This window comes from Phyllostomus hastatus, unplaced genomic scaffold, assembly GCF_019186645.2.
Source record: "Phyllostomus hastatus isolate PE091 unplaced genomic scaffold, TTU_PhHast_1.1 phas_contig_1, whole genome shotgun sequence".
NCBI lineage: Eukaryota > Metazoa > Chordata > Mammalia > Chiroptera > Phyllostomidae > Phyllostomus > Phyllostomus hastatus.
This window is the reverse complement of record NW_025333498.1, coordinates 29351457-29371960: the sequence shown is the minus strand read 5'-3', so window position 1 is coordinate 29371960 and position 20504 is coordinate 29351457. Positions and strand designations below refer to the sequence as shown.

The 20504-nt window shown below is 36.7% G+C and overlaps 1 protein-coding gene across 2 annotated transcripts in view; it reads right to left on the bottom strand.

Annotated features, from left to right (window-relative positions):
• The window catches only part of LOC123807994 (lymphocyte antigen 75), a 149655-nt gene that overhangs the window by 95594 nt on the left and 33557 nt on the right, over nt 1-20504 (bottom strand). For both annotated transcript variants that reach the window (XM_045822202.1, XM_045822289.1), the window contains exons 7-15: nt 19900-20091; nt 15970-16127; nt 14406-14516; nt 13761-13849; nt 13444-13613; nt 10945-11144; nt 9367-9509; nt 1866-1947; nt 820-888 (exon numbers count right to left, since the gene is read on the bottom strand). In XM_045822202.1, coding sequence (XP_045678158.1) covers nt 820-888; nt 1866-1947; nt 9367-9509; nt 10945-11144; nt 13444-13613; nt 13761-13849; nt 14406-14516; nt 15970-16127; nt 19900-20091 — 1214 coding nt within the window. The remainder of the gene's footprint in view (nt 1-819; nt 889-1865; nt 1948-9366; nt 9510-10944; nt 11145-13443; nt 13614-13760; nt 13850-14405; nt 14517-15969; nt 16128-19899; nt 20092-20504) is intronic.

The following is a 20504-nucleotide window of genomic DNA, read 5'->3' as shown; positions in this document are numbered from 1 at the left end:
CTTTGCCTGCTATAACCCTTGTCATTCCTTGTTTACTTGTGTTTATCTCTAAATAGACTATAAGTTCTGTGAAGGCAATGACTGCTTTATACCTTGTCATAACTGTACTTCCAGAGCATCACAGGCTTCTTGAATATATTACTTAATGGAATAAATAAATGAATCAATTCTGCAAAGGAAGATGCCTGTTTTTTTTTTTTTAATGTCTTTTGGCCCTATCTGTTGCATCTTGAAATCTGTCTCAAGATGAATCTTCTTATACCCTCTTTAGTTCATGTCAAAAACTTTGGAAAATACTGTGTTGCCTACCCAAAAAATGTACAAACTCCTTAACCAGGCAATAATCCTATTTCCCAACTTTATTTTTAACAAACACCACCAATGAAAACTTCCTGATCTGTACTCTTTTCTCCTCACGCCTCAGCCTCTCCCTTGCACTCCTACTTTATTTTAGGCCCCTTCCTCATACCATGTCCCCATTAGAAAGCTTTAACCTACCCTACCAGACCAATTCAAGTCCCACCTATTTCTGGATATAGGCCACTAGAATCATTTCTTCTGAGTTTCATTAACCCTCTTTGGCCCACTCATTTGGAGGTTATTACTACATAACAATAAGAGCTTTCTTGAATATAATTTTTATCTTCTCAAATGAAAGATAATTCGGTTTCTTGAGGGCTGGGTCATGGGTATACTTCTTACCTCCCATCACACCTAATATACTCCACACACAAAAGGCGCTTCAAGGATCTGTTGCCTAACTGTGCACGATACCAGATTTGTTTTTAAAATATGCAGATTTTCCAGCATTGTACTGACCTTGATGGCAGCACAGTCTCTGATATCATAATCCTGCAGAAACTCATTTTCCATGATAATAGTAGACACCTGAAAAGACAAGAGAGGCTTGAGAATTTACGACTGATATATAAATACCTGCAATGTAGATGCAATTTAGGCAGCTTTAATAACTCAAGTGTGTTCCTATGCCATGGAAGGAAAACTCTGTTGTCTCCTTTTTTATATGAGGATGCTAAATCATGAGAGGACTTAGAAAATGTCATAATGTCATCAGTTTCCAAACAAAGGAATAGTTTTGGAAGTGGAGGTGAGTGGTGTATTAAATTTGCAATTGGAGTCATAGAATCAGGAGCTTGCAAAATACTTTTTTTTTGCATGTGTTGAAATGCTAATTATTTGATGAACTATTCTCAGATATGCTCCAATTTAAGAATGAAAGTCAAGAAATTTTACATTTAGAAAGAATACAAAATGAATTGACACAATTGATACTGTGGAGTGCATTTTTAATATTTGAGAATTATCTGTTTTTATAGGCATTACCTAAAACCTCTCTTTAGAATAATATAAACATTTGATATAATATTGAAGGACTTTTTAGGGTTCCCACAAATTATTTCCTCTAATAAAGGTGCTTTCTTTTTTATGTAACTCATATGGTTAAATAACACAAGTAAAAGCTTCCCATTATGAAAAAAAATTAGAAAAAGAAAAAATCAGTCGTACTACGCAAAGATGACCACTATATCTATATACAACATATCTACATATCCTATGTATGTCTATGTATGTTTATTTATCTGTATTACATCTACATCTATATCTATTGGATTATATAGAGAAAGCCTAAACATATATTTATTTTTATAAATAAGATTAAAGTTAGTAACTTGTTTTATCTATACTTCATATTTGTGAACCTATTTCCATTTCAATAAAGATACTTCTACAAAATTAATTTAATAGTTGTTTGGTATGTGGATGTATTATTTAATAATCAACTTACTTGTTATTGAAGCAAATGCTCTTTCAACATTACCCCAAAAAAGAAAGTTTAAACTCACTGGTGTATAATCACTCCATTGCCAGGATCCTTGTAAATCTGGGCTCCTTTTATTCAAACCTATCCACAGCCAGCGTTCGCTACTGCATGCAAAAGAAGGGTTAAAAAAATGAGCATAGCCTTTAGCAAACTTATGACAAATAAGTTTATTCAGAAGACCTGTTACTAATTGAAAAGCACAATTTCAAGCTATATAAAGTCTTCTGAAATGAAACCAAACCCTACAGGTAGTGTAGCTATTATGGAAAAGTACCATAGTTTTAAAACTAAATTTTAAGTCATTTCTGTCACATGAAAGGCAAAAACTATTTCACTTTGAACTTAAGAGGAAAAATGTATATGATTATCCTAAAATTTTTATTGTAGAGCTTCAATATTAGACAATGTTGTCAGATATAGTTAAATATGACAATGGCATTTCTTCAAAGTATCTGTCTACAATACTGTCAAATATCTTCTTTTCAAAATGCAGAACAAGCCATTTGGCTGCATTTTTATTAAACAAGATTTAAAAAAAATATTTAATTCCCACTGCCCATTAAATTCAAAGTAAATAAGTATTTTCTAAATGCCAAACTCCATGGGCTATAGCAGAGCAGTATAATTACACAATCACTTATGTGATTATATTTAACACTCATAACTATTATACTTTTATGTACAAGGTATTGAGCTAGGTACAATGGTGTTACAGAGAAGTACAAGTACTATCTACTCTTAAAAGGCATATAAATTAGTCAGGAAGACAAAATATATATGAACAAGGAAAATGTAAGACCATTTTTGAAAGACACCAACAATATAAAATTTTTGCACATTTTAGGCACTACAGAAGTTCAACTGCAGGAAGTCAGAAAACAATTTGTGAAGGTTGGTGGGGAAAAGGACAGTCCTCAAAGGACGGCTAACGTTTCTTTTGAGCCATAATCTGAATGTTTGCCACGTGCTGGTGCTCAGATTGGCGGAGAAGAGAAAGGATAAGCGTTTTAAGGAAAGTATTTACAACAATATATAGAGTCAGGGACATACATTGTAAATGATCCCTTCTCCTCAATGGAAGTTATGCTCTAGTCAGGGAGATAGTGCCCATATAAAAGAGATATGACTATAAAAAACTTTTTTCTACCTGTAACACAACTTGAAGAAATTTTGTAAAATGTACTACACATTCTAGGTCTTAATAAGTACTCCATTTTCCATGCAAGTTTTTTAAAGTATATTTTATTGATTATGCTATTATAATTGTCCCATTTTTCTCCCCTTTATTCCCCTCCACCTTGCACCCTCCTTCCTACCTACCAGCATTCCCCCACTTAGTTCATGTCTATGGGTCATACATACAAATTCTTTGGCTTCTCCATTTTCTATACTATTCTTAACCTCCCACTATTTTCTACCTACCATTTATGCTACTTATTCCCTGCACCTTTCTCTCCATCTTCCCTCCCCTTCACTGCTGATAACCCTCCATGTGATCTCCATTTCTGTGATTCTGTTCCTGTTCTAGTTGTTTGCTTAGTTTGTGCTTTTTAGGCTCAGTTGCTGATAGTTGTGAGTTTGTTGCCATTTTACTGTTTATATTTTTGACCATCTTTTTCTTAGATAAATCCCTTTGACATTTCATATAATAAGGGCTTGGTGACAATGAACACCTTTAACTTGACTTTATCTGGGGAGCACTTTATCTGTCCTTCCATTCAAAATGATAGCTTTGCTAGGTAGAGTAATCTTGGATGTAGGTCCTTGCCTTTCATGACTTGGAAATCTTCTTTCCAGCCCCTTCTTGCCTGTAAGGTCTCTTTTGAGAAATTAGCTGACAGTCTGATGGGAACTCCTTTGTAAGTAAGTGCCTCTGTGACTGCCCCGTTCCAGTTGTTATTGTTATGCTGTATGTTCCACAGAGAAAGAGCACCAATTTTTAGACTTAAGAAAATCCCAGTGGACACAATTAAGCCCAGTGTGAATTTAGTAGCTATAAGAGGAATCTGCAGTTTGTGTCTACAACTAATCAGAACTTTCTTAGAGCCTTCCAAATTTATCATGTTTCCTGGTTGTTGGATACTAAACCACAGCATCGAGCTAATTGCCGTATATAGTGTAATTATAACTAGATTGCTAAAGTAATAAGGAGGTTTAGTTTTGGGGAATTTATGCAGAATTTTTTTTCTTTTTGTCTTTTTAAATGTTTTATTTATTTTTTGAGAGAGAAGAGGGGAAGAGGAGGAGAAAGAGGGAGACAAACATTAATATGTGGTTGCCTCTCATGCATCCCCTACTGGGGACCTGGCCCACAACCCAGGCCTGTGCCCTGGCTGGGAATCGAATCAGCAACCCTTTGGTTTGCAGGCTGGCACTCAATCCACTGAGTCACACCAGCCAGGGCTAGAATTTATGCAGAATTTTATGTTGCCCTAAAGTAGTTACTAGGTAGTTTATCTCCTTTACACAATCAACAGTACAAACAGAAAGATGATCAAAGATCATTTGTCAAAGATGCTAGAGATCTGTCTCTAACCTGTCTACCCCGTTTTCTCTTGGCTCCGCCTTTTCCCACTCAGAAACCTGTGCCTTTAGGCCAAAATTTGCCTCTGCTGCAGCATCTTGAGAACAGTTTCCTAGGGAGCTGAGTTTGTCCTATTGTCCAAAATTTCTAATTTTCACTACTTTCTGAGATCAAACTTCATTTCTACCCAGACATTTATTAGTTTTCAGCTTCCATTCCAAGAGATACACTCGTGTTTTATAAACATAGAAAATAGCTACTTATGTTTATTTTCTATGTGATAGGGAGTGGAAAACATTTCCTCAATTACAGCTTATTTCTGGTTTGACCTGATTTATCTGTAGGCAGATAAAAAGAAGAAATCGGAAATCACATTGATTATTGCACATCTCTACCATGGATTTTAGAAAATTTGAGAAAAAAAATAATCATAACTAGGGAATCAAATCAATTGAAATTTGATCTCTCTTTATAAATATCTTCTACTGTGAGCACTAAGTACATGCTTTAAGGCTGTTAGGTTAGGAAGGCATTGCATAAAAGGTTACTATGTGTATTTGTGTTAACATTACTATTCTCAATCAAATTTCCTGCTGCATCTGCATCTGGTTTCTAAGGAAAACAGTATCTCAGCCATAACCTCCAGTAAATACTATTTGATGAAAGTGTTTAGTTTGCAAAACCCTAGATTTATATCTGAATCCATTCATGCCACATCACAGGGGGTGGTGCACTAGCAGCAAGGGCATTGCAAACAAGGCTTTCTTCTCTAATCGTATGACTATTTTTGCTCAATGGCTTTTCCTGGTGAGTTGCTATTAAGAGTTGCAAAGACCTTAGAGCCTTAATGACTTGGTATACCATGAATCCTTTTCACTGAAATACAAATAGAGACGTGGAATGTAGATTGTGAATGTACAGCAGTAATCTGACTTAACTCCTTGGCAGGCAATATACAATTTGGGCAATGGATATCTTGCTGAGAAAGGTCAATTCCTGCAATAAAAAGCTACAGTGTTCAGGGAGTACACTTTAGAATCATTTTTCTAATATTAATAGGTTTGCTTCCTTCCCTCCCTTCAAGCCACGGTCACAATATTGCTTTTAGAATGTGCTGTCTTTGTAAGTATAGCATGGGCAAACAATCTACTTATTAATGAAGTGCATAAGCAGACAGCGCAGTCTGCTTCATATGGCATTGTGTTAGCTGCTAGGATAAAGGTATAATAAAATATAGTTTCTATGAGTGAAAGGATTATGGTGAGTTTTTTCTTGTGCTTTTCTGTTTCCTAAATTCAATATGCACTACTTTTGTGATCAGAAAAAATTAAACAGCCCTGGCTGGTGTAGCTCAGTGGATTGAGCACGGGCTGGGAACCAAAGTGTCCCAGGTTCGATTCCCAGCCAGGGTACATGCCTGGGTTGCAGGCCATAACCCCCAGCAACTGCACATTGATGTTTCTCTCTCTCTCTCTTTCTCCTTCCCTTCCCTCTCTAAAAAATAAATAAATAAAATCTTCATAAAAAAAAAGAAAAGAAAAAATTAAACATTCTACATTCTGTTACACTAAATGTTAATTTTATATAAATGGGAGCTAGGATTTGAAGTGATTTTTATTCATCATCATTTTTTATATTTCACAAATTAAGTAATGAACTTGCATTACTTTTTTAATTGGGGTAGGTAGAACCTCAGCAAATGTGATCAGAAACTAAGAAGCAAATCAAGAGAGATTCCTTAATTACTTCTCAGACTTTAGGTTTGTTTTCTAATGTAATCTAATTTGTGTATAGAAGCTCTTATGGACCATTTATATCATATATGATATTCTATTTTCCATTAATTGATTCCCACAAATATCTACAACCTCACTGCTTAGTATTTATCCATGGCTCTCTGTTCCAGCTAAAGATTCTTAACTTTTTGCTTGGTGTTATTCAAAATCCAGTTTATGTCAGTATTTTGCTTAAAAAAATAATTTAGCCTAGACAGCATGATATTGTGTGTCAAACTTGAGAACTAGGGGCCTGTAAGTTACCCTGCTTGAAATTCTTACTTCAGGGAGGATCAGCAGGGTATTAGTAAGTCCATGTTAGAAGCAGCCACTACAAGGACATCGGTCATCCAAAGCTTTGGTAATCAGTAGAGTGAATGTCAGAAATGGGTTTATATCAGTGAAATTAAAAGCTTGTTAATCAGCACATTAAAAATGGACTCTCATTGATGAAATTGAAGTTATTCAAGACATGAGGAATGGCTAAAAAATTTAGAGACTCTCATCCTTCATGAAAGGGTGTCAGAATCTGGTGAGGCCAGTAGTCTATGCTATTAGAAATGGACCTAGTGCTTAAACTCCAAATAGTCCCATGTCCTGTCATTGGGTCAGGTGACTGGGACTGCATGATCCTGACAATAATGGGAACAGAGTCCTACCTCTGCAATATTGTCACATTGTCCTCAAATAAACCTTCCACTCAAGATGGTAGTTAGAACATCTGAAAGGACAGACTGCTGGGATGTTGTCAAGCTTACCAAACAGGTTTTATGAAACATTTTGTGCCTGTTTCAGTGAACATTTATTTAATAAACATCTGTATGTGTGGAAAGATTTGGTCTAAGTTTTGCATTCATTAGAACCTACTACCAAGGTTGTGGGGAGTAGCTAAGAAACACTCATCTCAAAAAGAACCTGCCCTGGCTGTGTGACTTAGTGGATGAATGCCAGCCTGTGAACCAGAGGGTCGTCGGTTCAATTCCCAGTCAGGGCACATGCCTGGGTTGCAGGCCAGGTCCTCAGTAGGGGGTGCATGAGAGACAACCACATATTGGTGTTTCTCTCTCTCTTTTTCCCTCACTTCCCCTCTGTCAAAAAATAAAGTAAATAAAATCTTTTTTAAAAATAAAAAGAACCCAATGTTAGTATATCCAAATAGGCTTAGGTTGGTCTGCAATGGACTTTTGTATATTAATTTCTAATGCTAGAAAATATACTCTAGAATACCTGAAATTCTATAATAGATACTTAATAAATGAGTGAAACAGGTATTTTATTTTACATCAGGTTTCTAGCACACTGTAGTGAAACTTTCTTTCATGAAGAAAACACAATAGTGGATATATTAATACATATCTGGAAAATGTGGAAAATGTTTAAACATTTAGAAAATCCCTCAAAATCTTATCTCCCAAAGGCAACAATGATCTTTATTGAGGTATTTTGTGGTCTACTTTGAATAAAAATAATATATTTTTACACTTTCATAATTTGCTTTCCTCACCACTAAATATATTATATTTACATGTTATAGCATTATTTTTTTAAAATCTTAGTGCACAGGGGATAATTCCAAATGAAGATCAATAATAGTGATGATAATAGAGATCTTTACCTTTTTCTCACTTTCATGGAAAGGCATTTAATGTTTAATCATTAAGTATAATATGGCTATTGGTTTAACTATTCTTCTATTACTAATTTAATAATAATTTATATAATAGTTATATCAATTAAATATGTTAAGTGTATGATATATTTACATATTAAGCCAGGAATCAATAGTGAATTTTACCAGATGGATTTTTAGAACTTATTAAGATGATCATATGATATTTGTCTTAATAAATAGACCCAACCTTGTATTCTTGAAAGAAATCCTAAATTGTCAAGGTGTTTTACTCTGAGATATTATAATGTAGTGGGTTAAAAATGTGGGCTGTATGGGTTCAACTATTAGATCCTTTCCTTATACCTAGATAACCTTGGATAAGTTTTACTTCCCTGTGTTTCTGTCTTCTCATTTAGATGTAGTGGGCATAGTAACAGTACCTGCTTCATAGGTTGTTCTAAGGATTAAAAGAGCTCACAGAAAACACTTGGGACATTCATTATCTGGCAAATAATAAACATCATACAAGCATTTGTTTTTATATAAGCAGTTAGTATTTACTTTTTGAAGTCTAGTCATGAGACTAGTCTGTAATTCTTTGCGCTATTGTTAACAGACTTTGATATCAGAATTAGACTAGTTTGTGAAAAACTTGCTAGCATTAGTTTCTGTGTGATGGAGTACAAGCTCTTGATTATACTATTGAAATATTGTACATGGTAGTGATATCTTTTGTAAAATGGGAAGGAACTTATATACAGAACTGTATAGTTCCCATTTGTTTCTTGGAAGATATTCTTGGTGAACTTTTTCAATTCCTTCCATGGCTACTCAATTATTGGGTTTCTACTTATCAAATCATGGGAATTGACTGTGGGAGTTTGTGGAGGTGGGATGGGCAGAGGAGGGCAAAGGGGGGGAATTGGGATAATTGTAATGGAATAACAACAAATCTAAAAAAATTAAAAAAATTTTAAAAAGACTCAAAAAAAAGAATTTATATTTCCCTAGATAGTGTTCATTTCATAATTGCAGGTAAAATAGAATAGGATTATGCATAGCATTCTCACCAATTAAAAATTTTCTTCATGAAAAGGGTTTTATAATCCCATACTCAGGATTTATTTTACCTATCTGTTTTCTTTTTATTCTCATGGTTTAATCATCAGTAGATTTTTTCCCCTGTACATTCTGGTCTCAGTACCTTTGCTTATGAAAGGAGCCTGTTTTCCCTGGCTCCTTTTCCTGCCTTACCTTTCAAAATATTACCTTCTCTTCCAAGAACATCCTTCTTCATAACATTTTCCCCAATTAAGAGATCCTCCCAGAAACACCTTCTCCCTCCTCTGAATTCCCATCATCCCTCCTTCCTGTGTACCAAATGATGCACTATAATTCCCTTATCTCCACGGTTGGACTTTGCTGTGCTGTGCAAAGGGTGGGGCCTCCATCTTCCTCATCTTTGAATCCCTTAGTGTCTTATACACAAAAATACTTCATGTTCAATGATGCTAAGTACTGATTTACCCATGTTAGATAATAAAACATGTCAATTCTGAATGTGTGGCAGATATCCAATTTAGCACAGAAAATCTCATTCTAAAAATATTACCTGAACTGGTCCATTAAAAAGTGAAGAAATTCCTTTATTTCATTCACATGATGGAAGCTAGCAAGGTGTCCTCCAAGTGCTTGGCAGAATCTCTCAGCTTCTTCCCAGTTCCTCTTTCTTACAATTCTTTCTATATGAAATAGCTTAAGACAACATAATGTTAATTTGTTTTCAGGTATAATCTTAAAATATTCATAATTTTAAAATCAATTACAGTAAAATGTAATGGGCCCCTGAAATGGATTCTTATAGGCATAATGAAGATGTAGGTAAATGCACATATACTGTCACAGACTGAAAGTGTCACTGAAGGCCAGCACAGGTGCCAGCCACTGCTGTAGAGGCATGACCTTCCTCAGGCTAGAGAACTGCTCCAATAAGATGTGATGCTCTCCTGCACTCCTAGGACCTGGAGAGATCAATTGAACCAGCAGATGAGGCTACACATACTTATGAATGGTTTCAGAGGGGACTTCTGTAAAGAAATGTGCTAACAATATAATGCTGAACATAATACACTGAGATCTGCACAAGTACAGAACTCTTTTCTGAAGTACGAGAATCAAAGGGCAGACTGCACTGATGTGCAAAGATTGACAGAGGATGGCAAAACAAAACTTGCCACTTAGGATTGTTTTTTTGGTTTGTGATGACTAATTTTATGCCAAAAGAACGACAGTCTTTGCAAAAGAAGAGGAGGAGCAGATGACACATTGGTAGATTGAATTACTGGTCCTGATTTTTCAGTTCCCTGTGATATAATTATATATTCTTGTCATGGCCTTTCCAGCGGGTAAAGTACACTTCTCTGCATAATACATTCACTTGGGGCTCCGCCATGTGACTTGCTGTGATCAATAGGATATTAATGGAGGTAAAGTGAGTGGATGCCTGAAATGTTCTTACACAGCTGGGCTTGCCTCTCAGGCTCCAGTGGTTGACTGTGAAAGGAAGAAACCCCTGACAGCTTCTGCCCACTCAGCCTGAGACCCAAATTGAAGGACAGCCTGGAGACCAGCAGAGTGAGCCCACAATTGAAAGCAGAGCTAACCATTCAAGACCAAAATCTATGAATCAAACCATATCTGATCTGTAGATCTGTGAACATGAGGTTAAATATTTTTGTCATAGCCCCTGAATTTTAGGGTGGTATATAATGATTTCTTTGTGGAAACAGTTAACTGATACAAACACTAAAATAATGTTGTTTTTTTTTTTACATTGTAAGAAGTGATAGAACTCTTCATGTGATAACAAGAATTAGAGGGATATAAGAATCATAAGCTAAGTTTTAGCATGGCATGAAGGCCACCCAACTTCCCAGAACAAAAGAACCATAGGAAAGAGCCAGTTCTGACTCTTGCCATCATGCTCTTTTGGGTAAGACATGAGTTGATGTGGGAAGAGCTGTCTGCTGCCACAGATTCAACAATGCCCTCCCTGACAAGGACTCTGTGCTCCCAACCACTTTGGTAAGTTACTGTCACGTCTTGGGAGGAGTATAATTTGCACAAGGACATGGGCTTGGATTATAGATAAATAACTTTATTGAAGAATTGAGTGAGAATATTATATTACCTTATAGCAAGAAAGGCCCAAGGGGAAATTATACCAGCCTTTGGGACAGGGGTCTTCAGGCTTGGGGGCGGCTTCTTCGGGCTCAGCAGGCTCAGTGATTTTCTTGCATATTGAAAGTGCTCTGAAGCTTTTGCAGTCTTTTACTTCCCATTTCCCAAGAGACTTTTCAGTAGTCATAGCTACGCACCCACCTCGAGATGCTGGGGTTAAATGGGAAAGTTTAATTAAACATTACATTTTAAAATTTAAAATCCAAACATTTTCTTGTGGCCTTACCCTTTCTTTGAGCCCAGGCAGGAAGCAAGAATAGGAAAGAAATGTGTTACTCATAATAATGATGATGTGATGATGACAACGAGAATACAAAGGAGTGTTTGCTCCTTGCCAGGCATTATTCTAAGAGAAGTCGATGAATTGAATCCTCACACACAAAAAAAGCTAGAGTGGATTTTGTCGTCATGCTGAGGTACAATGAGGATTAGTGACTTGTCCAAGGTCACATGTTAGTAAGTGGTCACTCTGGGACAGAAATCCAGATGGTCTGTGTGCAGAGCTGTACCCTAAACCACTGTGCTGCTCAGGAAAGCCTAACTGGTTCGTAGTAACTTTGAACCAATTTCAGAAATATTTTTTCATAATCCTCACTCAAGGACATGCTTGTTGATTTTAGAGGGAGGGGAAGGAAGTGAGAGGGAGAGAGAAACATCAATTTCTTGCCCCTCATAAGCGTTTCAACCAGGGACCAAATCTGCAATTTAGGCATGTGCCTGACTGGGAATGGAACCCATGACCTTTCAGTTTTATGGGATGATGCTCCAATCAACTGAGCCACACTGGCCAGGGCCACTCTGAACAGTTTTTAAACAACTTGGTACACCTCCAAACAAAACTCATACAAATTCAAATCCAAAGGAAGGGCTGATACAACAAAGGTAGAGGATGCATATGTGTCTATTATTAATTTTATGACAGCCAGAATTTTATTTATTTACAAAAACATTAAAAGGTAGTTTGTATTATCAGATACATCAGGTAAGAATAAGTGACTTGCCCAGAAGCAGAGTTAATGAGTGGAGGAGTCAGGGCTTACACCCAGATCTGTCTGATGAAGCACCATGCCCCCTTTCCCATTCCGCCACACTGCCTGAAGTGGGTGAAAGACAATAACATACACTGGAAACAACGAGGACACCTTCTATTCCACCAGACAGAGGAGCCACGTGGTTCCATGTCTCATACTTATACCCGAACAGCAAGAGGAACACGGGCCTGGGGAAAATAATACTGGGTTATCCTGGATGAAAGGGCTGCTTTTCTCTGGTTCTACCTGCTGTCCATGGTTTGCCCATAACAGGAGAAGCTGACTGAAGCTGGGAGTAATAATGGTAAAACAAGCTTCATGTCAGGCTTTCTGGCTACAGGAATGACAGGACAGACATTGTGGTTATGTCCTGGCACCTCTCCAACCACTGAGGCTTATCTGTAAAGAATGTGACATTGGTTGTGAGATGTCTGAGTGTCTGTAAAAGAAATCACATGTGTTTTACATATTAGAAAATTTTGATTTAAGATGAGGTTTAAATAGGATTAACGTCTGTATCTTCCATTTTATACAACTAAAAAGATGACTTTGTTACCAATACCACTCACATTTATGATGATGACCATGTGTTGTGAATTTTGTGGGCATTCTCTATTTCAAATATTGCGTTTAATTATACATTCATATGTTTTAATTTCTGTACTATGAAAATTGGTCTTTATAATCACATTATATAAGAAAACAGAAATAATTCAAAGGGAAAAAAGTTGGATTCTTTATAATTGCTGCCTTATACAAGGCCAAAATCCTTTAAAAAGCATTGAATTAGTAATCAGGAGATCTGGATGAAAGCCATTCAACAATCAGGTAACTTCTGTCAAGTAAATTGCCTTTCTAAACCTCATCTTCTCAAATCTGAAAACAGAAGGGACTTCTGAGGTCCTTTGAATTAAATGTTTTGCTTCTAAGGCTAATGACAGTCAATGCTTTAGGCTAGTTAAAGGAGGATGAACTAACTTTCAGAATAAATAATACTTAAATATACTGCTTACTTAATTCTTGCCCATTGAGGATAATAGAAGTAAACACATTTAATTTTGGACAAAGAAGTTAAAAAGCAGAGAGATGAAAATATGACATACTTTGCAATGAAGCTTCTAGATTCTGCTTGAGACTTATATGGAAAGAAAAAAAATACTCACAGTGAGCATTCTGGCTCTATGCCATTAGAAGGTGGTTTCTGAGAACTGAGTTTTCTAGCTTCTTATACTGGGTTATTATTCCCAAAGTTTTAATAGGGAAGACATAGTCACTGTTTCTATTTATGGTCCCAAGATTCTAGTCTTAAAGACTGTAATTTCCCTTACATTTCAAAGGTAAGCAAAGAAAAGATTTGGCAGGGATGCTGCATTTCACAAATCACTGAATTCTATTATTTTAAAGGCTAAGACACTCACCTGGCTGAAGAAAATTCCAGTTGGAAAAGGTTACAGACCGCCTTACTCCACCGACACTTGCCCAACTGTACTCTCCTTGTGAATCCACATCTCTCAGACCAGTCCAGAAGTATTTTCCTGGAGATTTGGTATACTTTCTAATCATATCATTCAGGAATTCTTGCTCAAATCTATAAAACAAGAGTCAAATTAGTAGGTGTTTTTACAATGACTAAATTACTATATACATAGAAGATTCACATTTTCCTTAGGAAGATTATTTAGCAAAGGAACCCAGAGTTGAAAGTTCACTAGTACATGTTTACTAATAGTCCCACCTGCTAGTTATAGTCAGATTGCAGTTGGTTCCAAAAGGGACCTCATCCTTGTAAATCTTGTAACAGGTTTCTCCATGTCTCTTCCAGCCCTAAATCAAAGGAGAAATACCGTCACACTGTCTTCCAGACCTGCTACTGATGCCCCACCCCTGACGAACGAGGTTCTGCTGACACCTCACAATTATGGAAATTAGGGATGTGGCCAATGAATTCATGCACATGATAAGAGTGGGGTACAATTTCTTAGAAAACGTCCACAGGACTGTGAGCCTGTGTCAGACAGAGGTGTTTTAGTTCTCTTTAGCTTCAGTGCCTAGCTCACCAGAAGAATAATGTTGTTGGATGAATTGTTTTTGAACAGAAATAATGTAAGTAAGGGAAGTAAAGATATCAGCATTGAGGATAGTAAACATATACATTTTTATAGAAATTCATGAATAGGTAATTGTTTTTCCTATAACTCTTTTTCTTCTGTAAGAACATTGATATGCTATGATTCACTGTACTCTGGCTTGCTTTAATGTAAATGAACAGAAGCTAGCAGTCTTCTATTTTCCAGGTCTGAATTGTTGATGTCTCAATTGCCATCCTTTACCAAGAAGGTATCATACTGCTCAGAAACATATATGCAGGAGTTTCACATACCTCATCTGGAGGACACATCTTATCAGATCTTGTGTCACTTATATTTTCTCCCTTTTTCTTACATACATATTTAAGTTTCTCTTCACATGATTGGACTTTCCACTGACCTAGCTTTTAAAAAATAGAAAAAAAATTCCACAAGAGATATTATTTATCATATATTTAGTATTGAACTCTAACTTATTTTAAATCAAGATGGTTTCTTCTCATAAAACTATAGGGGACAGGGGAGGAAGAGTAGAAAGAGGGGGATAGGGAGAGGAGGAATATAAATGAATGATGAAATCTGAGAACATACTCCTAGAAAATGCTACCCAAGCAGGCTGCATCATTTCAGAATCACCTCAAGGTCACAAGGGGGATGAATTTCATTTTCTTATAAGAGCAAAAATAAAACCATCAAAGGATAGAAGTTGGAGAGAAAAGAACTCAGCCCACAAACAGCTACCTGTGTTCTGGTCTTCTTCCACATGCCATGGCCAAAGTTGGTCCCACAGGTTAAAAACTTTTGGGCACATCAGCTAACCCCCCTGCCTGTCTCCCCATATATAAAATGACAATGGTTAGAATAGCTACTCTCTAAGAATTGTAGAATTAAACATTTCTTCCAACTCTACTTCAGCTTTGACTTCAAAGTTCTCCCTTTCAAACATACTACTTAACATTTATTTTGCTTAACTGAATAATCCATCCTGCTTTCTTCAAGTTGAATTTTAGTAAGTCAGTTGTGATTAGTTTTCTGAAAACTGAGTTTTCTAGTTGGACACTAGAATGCTGCCCAGGTGTGCCATCAGTTCACTCCAGTCTATTGGAAGCCATTTCTACTTTTGACACTCTGCTAAAGAAATCTTAGATATCCTTTTAAATAGAACACTGAATGTGACAATCTTCTAAATTAATCTCTGACAACTTTCTAAATACATCTTTACCCTTGAAACACTTCTAAATAACATACCACTAATTGCTTCCACTTAATTCTCTAGAAGTTTGGGTGACATAGTCAACACCCTAAATAATTAGGAGCCCACAGGAAAGTGATACGAACAAAATATAGAGGTACATATGTCCTTTCTGCTCAAGATTCAGTATATTTTGAACTCTTCACTAAAGCATGTTCAATAAGTGTTTGAGCATTTTATAGGAGTAAGATGTTCTCTGAACAAGTTAGACCTAAATTTTAATAAGGATATATTTTTTTTTACTTCTTAAAGTAGGATTAATATGAAACTTAATCTGAACATGAATTTGGAAGATGAGATATTCCAGATTGGCTACATGTTAAATATCACATTGAGGAGAGAAAGCATCTTATTAGATCAAATCTGGCACAAGAATTTGAGTTCTAAAGAGATTTTCCCGATCTGTTTCAGACCAGATCAGATACTCTCAGGCAGGAAGTGAATTGCTTATTTAGTCATTGTTTTATTTACCCTTTTTCAGTAGCTACCAGAAAGACACTCTACAAGGCTCTTAACTTTTATTTTCTTGTCAGGTTAAACACAAACATTCCCACTAAATATTGCATTAATCTTAGAATGTAGGTAAGCCTCAGGAGGTTTCTTACCTGTCCTGCATAGGAAACACAGTTGGGAGTCTTATTGTAGGGAACATTTGGCTCATTCTCATCCCAGTATGTTAGAGTGACTTCACTACCATCTGACCACTGAAAGAGAGCTGGTGTATTTATGTTCTTAAGACCTGTCCATGTTTCTTCTTTGGCATCTAGAAGAAAAATGTTTTACTTGTTTGGTTTTATTCAATTAATACAATACATACTTCAAATTGTTACTGAATTTTACATTGTGATTTGAGGTTTTAAAAACCTTGATAGTATTTTTTTAAAGTTTTAATTCAGAACATGGTATTCTTTTTTATTTATTTATTTTCAATTTAATTATAGTTGGTATACAATCTTACATTGCATCCAAATTGGAAAGGAGGAAGCAAAAGTGTCATTGTTTGCAGATGACATGATAGTGTACATAGAAAACCAAAATACTACATGACCTAATAAGTGAATTTGGCAAAGTAGCAGGATACAAAGTCAATATACAGAAATTGAAGGCATTTTTGTACACCAACAATGAAATATCAGAAATAGAAATCAGGAAAAAAACCCCATTTGATATAGCAACAAGAAAAATAAAGTATGTAGGAATAAACCTAACCAAGGAGGTAAAAGACCTGTACTCAAAAAACTAGATAACACTGAAGAAAGAAATTAAGGAAGACACAAACAAATGGAAGCATGTACCATGTTCATAGACTGGAGGAACTGACATCATCAAAATGTCCATACTACCCAAAGCAATTTATGGATTCAATGCAATCCCTGTTAAAGCAACAATGACATATTTCACAGATACAAAACAAACATTTCAAAAATTTATATGGAACCATAAATGACCCCAAATACCTGCAGTAATTTTGAGGAAGAAGAGCAAAGCAGGAGGGATCACAATACCTGATATCAAGCTGTATTACAAGGCTACTGTAATGAAAACAGCCTGGTACTGGCATAAGAACAGACACATATACCAATGAAACAGAGAAATAGAGAGCCCCAAAATAAACCCAAGTCTCTATGGTCAATTAATATTTGACAAAGGGGGCAGCAGCATAAAATGGAGCCAAAATAGCCTCTTCAACAAATGGTGTTGGGAGAGCTGGACAGCTACACGCAAAAAAAATGAAACTTGATCACCAACTTACACCATATACAAGAATAAATTTAAGGTGGGTAAAAGACTTAAATATAAGTGATGACATCATAAAAGTCCTGGAGGAAAACATTGGCAGGAAAATCTCAGATATTTCATGCAGCAACATCTTCACTGATATGTCCCCTAAAGCAATGGACATAAAAGAAAGAATAAACAAATGGGACTTCATCAAATTAAAAAGCTTCTGCATGGCTAAAGAAAACAGCACTAAAATGAAAAGAGAACCAAACATATGGGAAAACATATTTGCCAATGATATCTTGGACAAGGGTTTGATCTCCAAAATATATAAAGAACTCACATGACTCTACTCCAGGAAGACAAAAAACCCAATTAAAAAATGGACAAAGGACTTGAACACACACTTTTCCTAGGACAACATACAGAGGGCCCAGAGACATATGAAAAGATGTCCAGTATCGATAGCCATCAGGGAGATGCAAATTAAAACCACAATGAGATACCACTTCACACCCTTGAGAATGGCCATCATAAACAAATCAGCAAACAAGTGTTGGAAAGGATGTGGAGAAAAGGGAACCCTAGTGCACTGTTGGTGGGATTGAAGATAGGCGCAACCACTATGGAAAACAGTCTGGAATTTCCTCAGAAAACTAAAAATGGAACTGCCTTTTGACCCAGCAATTCCACTGCTGGGATTATGTCCTAAAAACCCCGAAATGCCAACCCAAAAGAACCTATGCACCCCAATGTTCATAGCAGCACCATTTTGTTGGGAACTTCCCTGCCTGATATCAGAAGCTGTAACCCCACCAAGGCTAAGGTTGAGGGAGTGGCCTTGGACCATAAGCCAGCAAGCAGACAAAAGCTTATCTCCCTGGCAGGAGCGCTACTTCTGCTGCTTCATTCATAACTGTACCCCAAAGCTTGGTCGGTTAGCCAATGATGGGTGAGATTCCCCAAGGGGGGAACAATCTAAGACAGGCACGATCACGTGGGAGGCCCCCAAGGAAGGACTTTGGGGGCTACAGCAAAAGGGGGTGATGGACCCTCGCTCCTTGGCTTTGATATAGCCTGAGTCCTCATCCTCTGGGAGAAAATCTCCTTATCTCTTGGTTGCCTTAGTTCCTTTGCTCCACCTAAGTCTGAAACAATGACAGGGTGGTGCAGCTCTGTGCTGAAAAGGGCGGGTTCCCCGGGTGATCAGGCCTAAGAAAGATTATGTAAGATCCTGTGAAACCTGCTTTGTTTAGAATGCTCTCAGTTGAATGAGAAGGGTCCAAAGAAGAAGTTAGTTTGTTCCTTAAAGTCCTAAAGCTCTTTGACCCTGACTCAAAATAGGCCCTCAGAGTTCCTTGTTATCTATTGTTTGATCCTTACTTCCTTGCAATGAGTAATGAGCTTTTACCTGAATTCTTATTCAAACGAAAGCAATAAAAAGCCTCTCCAGAGAAGGAACTAGGTGCGCTCCCCACGTGAGGAGTGGTCCTGATGTTCCTATTCCCCCACAGGACCTGGTTGTCTCTGTGTATGTTTTTCTTGAGTGTTGACAAACATCTGCAGCCGAGATGGATACTGCTGGCCGGTATCATCTTCACCATTTACAATAGCCAAGTGCTGGAAGCAACCTGAGTGCCCTTCAGTAAATGAGTGGATCAAAAAACTATGGTACATTTATACAATGGAATACTATGCAGCAGAAAGAAAGAAGGAGTTCCTACCCTTTGTGACAACAAGGATGGAACTGGAAAGCATTATGCTAAGTGAAATAAGCCAGGCGGTTAGGGACAAATACCATATGATCTCATCTTTAAATGGAACATAATCAACAAAAGAAAAAAAGCAAGCAAAATATAATCAGAGATATTGAAATTAAGAACAACCTAACAGTAACCAGAGGGGAGAGGGGAGGAGATAATGGGGGTAAAGAGGGAAGGGTTTTCAGGAACAACTATGAAGGACACATGGAATTCTTAATTAACCTGTTAAAATGCTGATGAGCTAGGCAGTCTGAGTAATGAGGGCTTTTCAGATCACTCATGCAGGTAGAGCACACAGGTAGAACAGCTGTACTTTGACCTGTAAGCTGCATGTTCCTGATGTCTGGGTTAGACAATTCTTGCTTTATGGGGAATCATAAAATATACAGAAAGACTCATAGATGTGCCAGTTAGAATAAGAGTATTATCCATTGCTACCCTGGAATGAATACAAGCGCATGCTACTTTCCAAAGGTAAAACAATTGACACTACACTGACAACAGAATAGGTTTCTACTATTAGCTATCATTATTAGGGAATCCTAGGAGGAGGTTATAATATTGGCGGTGCAGTATATTTTTGTTCTTCAGTCTCTAGCTTTCAAAAAATTACAAAAGTGAAATAATCATCACTTAAGTGTTTGGAGAACTTAAATAGAATTTAGCTTATGAAAAGAGAAAAATTATTTAATCAACTAGCTACCAATGTGGCTATTTAAATTTGTACATTAACTGAAATTAAACAAACATAAAACCTCAGTTTCTCAGTTGCCCTAGCTACATTTCAAGTCTCCAATGCCACAGGTTGCTGGTGGCCACCATACTGGACAGCTGGGGTTATAGGACAGTTCCACCACCACAGGAAATTCTACTGGATGTGCTGGATGCAAAGATCAAGTTGTACACTTTTCATCTCCACTAAGAGTATGAAAATAAAATAAAAATATTAAAATATTTATAATATATTAAAATATATTTATATTAAAATATTTAAAATATAAAACTTTAAAATATTTTGGACCTCTCAAAAAGGATATTTTAAAAACTTACCCCCATTATGGAGTTTTGTCACAACCACTTCCACATCTGCTAAAGAATGAACACTGATAAGGTCGCTGCTGAGGGCTTCGCATTTCATGTGTGCTATATCCCAGGAATCAGTTTCATTTACCAGCAAATAGCAAAACCCATTATTTGGCAGCCAGTCTGCATCACAGCGTGTATCCGAATATGTCCAAATATCTAGGAGCAAAGCAGCTATTTATATTCCAGTAAAGTTACATCTATTTTGAATCAATAACATTACAAATTCTTCTTTCTTGAATCATAAGGCTTCTGGAAAACTGGGGAATGTGATGTCAGACAGAACAGTGACATGAATGTAAAGGGTGCCCGATGTGTACAGAGCATCATAAGAGGGACTGCAGAGGTTCAGATAATGATATGACTTTAATGCGATGTGAATGTGCTACAATAGCAGAAGAAAGGCGTCGGGTAAGTCACTTGCTCACAGATCTCTTCATCGGCATGGGATTTGTTAGGTTTCCCCTCCAGTCTAGGCCTCTGAGAGATTATGAGGTTGAGCTTCCTTTTCATGTATAGTCAGGTTAGCAGGAGATGTGCATTATGCCACTGTTCCAATTAATGCTCTTTTT